The sequence below is a fragment of the Sphaeroforma arctica genome (assembly GCF_001186125.1).
Source record: "Sphaeroforma arctica JP610 unplaced genomic scaffold supercont1.31, whole genome shotgun sequence".
Lineage (NCBI taxonomy): Eukaryota > Ichthyosporea > Ichthyophonida > Sphaeroforma > Sphaeroforma arctica.
This window is the reverse complement of record NW_014040527.1, coordinates 130,380-135,168: the sequence shown is the minus strand read 5'-3', so window position 1 is coordinate 135,168 and position 4,789 is coordinate 130,380. Positions and strand designations below refer to the sequence as shown.

The window sequence follows — 4,789 nt, the reverse complement described above, 5'->3', positions numbered from 1 at the left end:
TATAGTAATATAGTAATATAATAAATATATATATAGAAAATATAATGTTAATAGTAATAATAATAAAAGTAATATATATAAAAATCTATCTATATATACATAAATAATATATATATATATACACACACATAAATATAATATATATATATACATATATATATATACATATTGAAATATTGATGTTTATGCATTCCTACGGACATATATAGCTGTGTTGTGCCGTAATCTTGAGATCATAGTTTGATGACTGAGGGTTGAGCCCAACTTTGGTGCTCCATGGGTTAGGGGCAGTGGAATGGCCTTCAAGTACACTGTAGTGGGCCTACAACAACCATGAGCGCATCGTGTTATGAAGTATTACAAAATTCTAAACCAAATTTTAATAGGATACATACTCTTTAAGTACAAGCGAACCCTTCTATTTGAAAAGCCGTTACTACGAATTAGCACTTGCAGCGACTATTCCGCAGATACAGCTCACAGCGAACACTATTCCGAGCGGTAAGGCCCTTTGCAAATGGGCATGTGTGTATGTGTTTTGAAAGTAATTGAAGTATAGCACAGAAGGGCACAGAGTCACAGACACCTACCACAGTCACCCACACTCGTGATATAAATGCAAGGTCTTGCTATAGTGTATATATTGTACATCACAGGCGGTATATAAAGTATATACCACATAAGGTTAGCCTACACCACTCAGGATTCAAACGCACTAAAAGACCACCGGACATTGCATATTCAAGCTCAGCTTTCATATAAATAATACTCAACGAAGCGGTACGGATCGCAGCGCGAGCCTTGTGATATGGGACTATATGTTTCAGCATGTTTTATTGTAGTAACGTTCGGGGTGGGTGAAAACGCAGGCAACCATTGGAGTCGATCAGACATGTATCTTTATGTATAATATAATTATAAGATTTTCTCACATACTGTATGTGATACGTGTAGACCTGATCTAGATTGTCACAGACTTACACGAAGCACTAGGACAGATAGACGGATCCTGCACCATAAAGTCTAAAGCGAATAGCTCAAACGGGTTGGCATATTTCATATCCGTGGCAACATGAACATTGAAACAGTACACGTGTACGCCAAAACCCTAAAAGGTCTATACTCACTAAGTCTCTAGCGTACGCCGGGTGTGCTGTGTGGGCACTTGACCAATGATAAGGGGTAGCGCTTGTGGGAGTTCACTCAAAACGTTATACGTTAAACCGGCTATACTGTAATTCCCCCAAAACAATATGCACACATGTATTTATTTGCAACCCATAGACTTGTGAAGGCAGTTTTTTTTATAAAGTCTGTAAACAAGAAATAAACGTTTAATGGCTCATAAACCGAATTACATAATAATAAGACACGTTTATTATACGTTAAACTTATATTTATAAGACCCATAGCTTCTCTTGCTGAAAATGTGAATTGATTGGCTGTGATCATTTGTGAGCCTGAGAGTTTGAGTTCTAGTCCACTAAAATTAACAGTGGGGACTGGGCTACTGGGGCGTATAATTAGAATTTAAACGTTTTCATTTACGTTTGTTTTTTCCAATATCTAAAAAGAGCAAGAAGATATAAAAAAAAAAAATAATAAATTGATATAGTAATAGCGGCTGGACAACTATCGAGGATTCCACGTGCGGGTAAAAAGCGGCCCTTCAAAAGAATATAGCCATGCGAAACACCCCAACCTCTCTCATTGTACCTTGCTTGGATATCACGCTCATCCGTCGTCGTATTCCCCCAGCACAACGTGTAAGCGCACACACACACACGCACACAAACACACACATAACTATGTCAGGCAGAGGCAGAGGTGCACCCAGGGGTCGTGGTGGTCCATCACGTGGTCGTGGAGGTGATCGCGGCGGCCGTGGCGGTCGTGGCGGAGGTGACCGTGGCGGTCGTGGCGGAGGTGACCGTGGCGGTCGTGGCGGTCGTGGCGGCGGCAGAGGACGTGGGGGGGCTGGTAAGCCCATGGGTAGGGGAGCCAAGGTAGTAGTTGAGCCGCATCGCTTCAAGGGTGTGTTTGTGGCACGTGGTAAGGACGATGCATTGCTGACTAAGAACTCGACCCCCGGCGAGAGTGTGTACGGTGAAAAGCGTATCTCGACTGAGGTGGACGGGGAGAAGGTAGAGTACAGAGTCTGGAACCCTTTCCGCAGTAAGTTGGGCGCTGCAGTCCTGGGTGGAGTAGATAACTTATATATGGAGCCTGGATCCAAGGTCTTATATTTGGGTGCCGCTTCTGGTACATCAGTGTCACACGTGTCCGACATTGTTGGTCCGGTAAGTCGTTTCTTTCGCGTTTCTGTGCATGTTTTAACGGTTTTAAGGGTTTTAGCAGTTGGGATTGATATCTTACCGCTATTGGCCACCCAGCTGGTCGAGTGATGTTGTCGGTCGCGTATTTCGGCTGCATGTAGCACGTTCACTGATTCAGAATAACGTCGTCGGCTGCTACACGTGGTGTCCACCTGTTCCTATTTTTTCTTCTCAGCTTGGCAACTTGCGTTTTCCCTTCATTGCTTCTTGTATATGACACCCAGTCATCTGTACGCTTCTCGTTTCCCTTTTCTCACTCACGCGTCGACCCATACCCAACACGTACGGATGCCATCCATTTGCTCATCCTTGACATCTTGCATCCTTTCGTACGCGTAGGAGGGGTGTGTATACGCCGTAGAGTTCTCACACAGATCAGGACGTGATCTCCTGAACTGTGCGAAGAAACGCACAAACATCATTCCCATCATCGAAGATGCGAGACACCCTCACAAATACCGCATGCTGGTTGGCATGGTGGATTGTGTGTTCGCTGATGTGGCTCAGCCCGATCAGGCGCGTATCGTTGGTATCAACTCGCAAAACTTTTTGAAGACCGGTGGGCACTTCGTCATTTCAATCAAGGTAGGTGGTTGTTACCTTAGGCCTACGTCTCTCCCAGAGGAAGTTCGGTACTTTCTGTCGGGTGTTTGTTGTATGGTGGTGTGGGCTCTACTATCAAAGGCGTAGGGTACGATAACCGGTCCATGATGTTTGATAAGCTTTGTTTTAATTTCTGAACAGATTTGAGGAAAATTAATTATTGCTGAGACCGTCTGTTGTTGTATATGATGTTTTGGTGTCTACATATAGATTTAGTATAGGCGCTACTTGTTTTTGCAGAACTATGCACAACCCAGAGTGTGACTGTATCTATAGTGCGTTTAGTATAGTATTAGTGTATTTAATTAAATAACTGTTAATGTAGACAGCGCTATTTCGTAGGCATGGTAACCCATGTTTGGATCGTATACGTATATCAGTAAAGACGACTAGTTAATTAATGCAACGGGTGATATTCATTGGATTTGTTTCCACGATTGTTCAATTTGCACGGATGAATTTTGGAAGTAGACTTATTTCAGTGTTGTTTGCTTGTGAGCCTTATGCGATATACCTGATTGGGATTGTCAGCGGGAAAATAAGTATTTCATTATATATGTTAATTACATACACATCACGTACACACACCTGTTTGTATGCTGTTTTCGTAGGCCAACTGTATCGACTCAACTGTAGAGGCCGAGAAGGTGTTCGCGTCAGAGGTACAAAAACTGAGGGAGATGGACTTAAAGCCCGAAGAACAGTTAACGCTAGAGCCGTACGAGAGGGACCACGCCGTGGTTATTGGCACATACAGAAAGCAAAAGTAGACGTGTTTTGTATGTAACATACTTACGGATGCTGGTCACGTTTAAAATAAGTTTAAGACGGGCGTTCAATATAGCTGCATGGAATTAGAACATTTAAGTATTCGGTGGTGATGGTGTGATGAAGATGAGAGGAAGAGTTAGGGACATCTATGCTGAGCGATGGGGTTGTACAAAGGGACATATGAAGTAAAGGAATGAAAAATATTATATCAGCACTAGCGCTGTGATTAAACCAGGTCTGTGGCGTTACACACCCTTTTACTGACATCTATCTGTTGGTGTGGCCGAGTGGAGTCCGAAGGTCATGTGTAGTAATTATATTACGGATGGGTCTGTTCGTATTTGCCTAGAGATACATAGTTAGAGTGTACTGTTACAGGCACTTGTTTAGTATCAGATACATTAAGCATTTTAGACTTGTGTAACCACAGATACATTAAGCATTTGGACTTATTTAGCCACAGATACATTAAGCACTTAAACCAGTTTATGTGTACTGTTACAGGCACTTGTTTAGTATCAGATACATTAAGCAATTTAGACTTGTTAGGCCAGATACTGATCAAGCATTTAAACTTTTTTAGCCACAGATACATTAAGTATTTAAACCAGTTAAAGTGTACTGTCACAGACACTTGCTTAGTATCAGATACATTTAGCATTTAAATCGGTTGAAGTGTACTGTTACAGGCGCTTGTTGCAAAACAGTCCGTCAGAAGACACACTTATAGTGAGGTATCAGGGCTGAAGGTCTGAGTTATTGGAGGCAGTATCACAAGCACTGCGGCGTAATAGAAGTCCAAACAGTTAATACATAGAGACAAAGAAGGTTCTCACTGTACCTAGTCTATCCCACCACTGATGAACCTATTGGTCTCATCTGTGCGGAAGGCAGTGCGTGACCGGAGACAGTCAGATACAGTACAGGGTAGGTATGTTGGACAGGGAGTGTTGCCTATGCTTTACTCAAAGAACTTTAATACACCAAATAGGCGGCCAACCCAGAAGCGAGCGTATTGTATACGCTGGAAAAGATTAATAAATACCATACAGATCGCATAAAATAAATATAAATATAAT

At 42.2% G+C, this 4,789-nt stretch overlaps 1 protein-coding gene across 1 annotated transcript; it reads left to right on the top strand.

Annotated features, from left to right (window-relative positions):
* Positions 1-1,723: 1,723 nt before the first annotated feature.
* SARC_00885 (rRNA 2'-O-methyltransferase fibrillarin) lies at positions 1,724-4,006 on the top strand. The gene is made up of 3 exons (XM_014305419.1): positions 1,724-2,300; positions 2,676-2,921; positions 3,551-4,006. Exons 1-3 carry the CDS (start codon positions 1,809-1,811, stop codon positions 3,707-3,709), a joined length of 897 nt encoding a protein of 298 aa, XP_014160894.1. The 5' UTR covers positions 1,724-1,808; the 3' UTR covers positions 3,710-4,006.
* Positions 4,007-4,789: the final 783 nt, after the last annotated feature.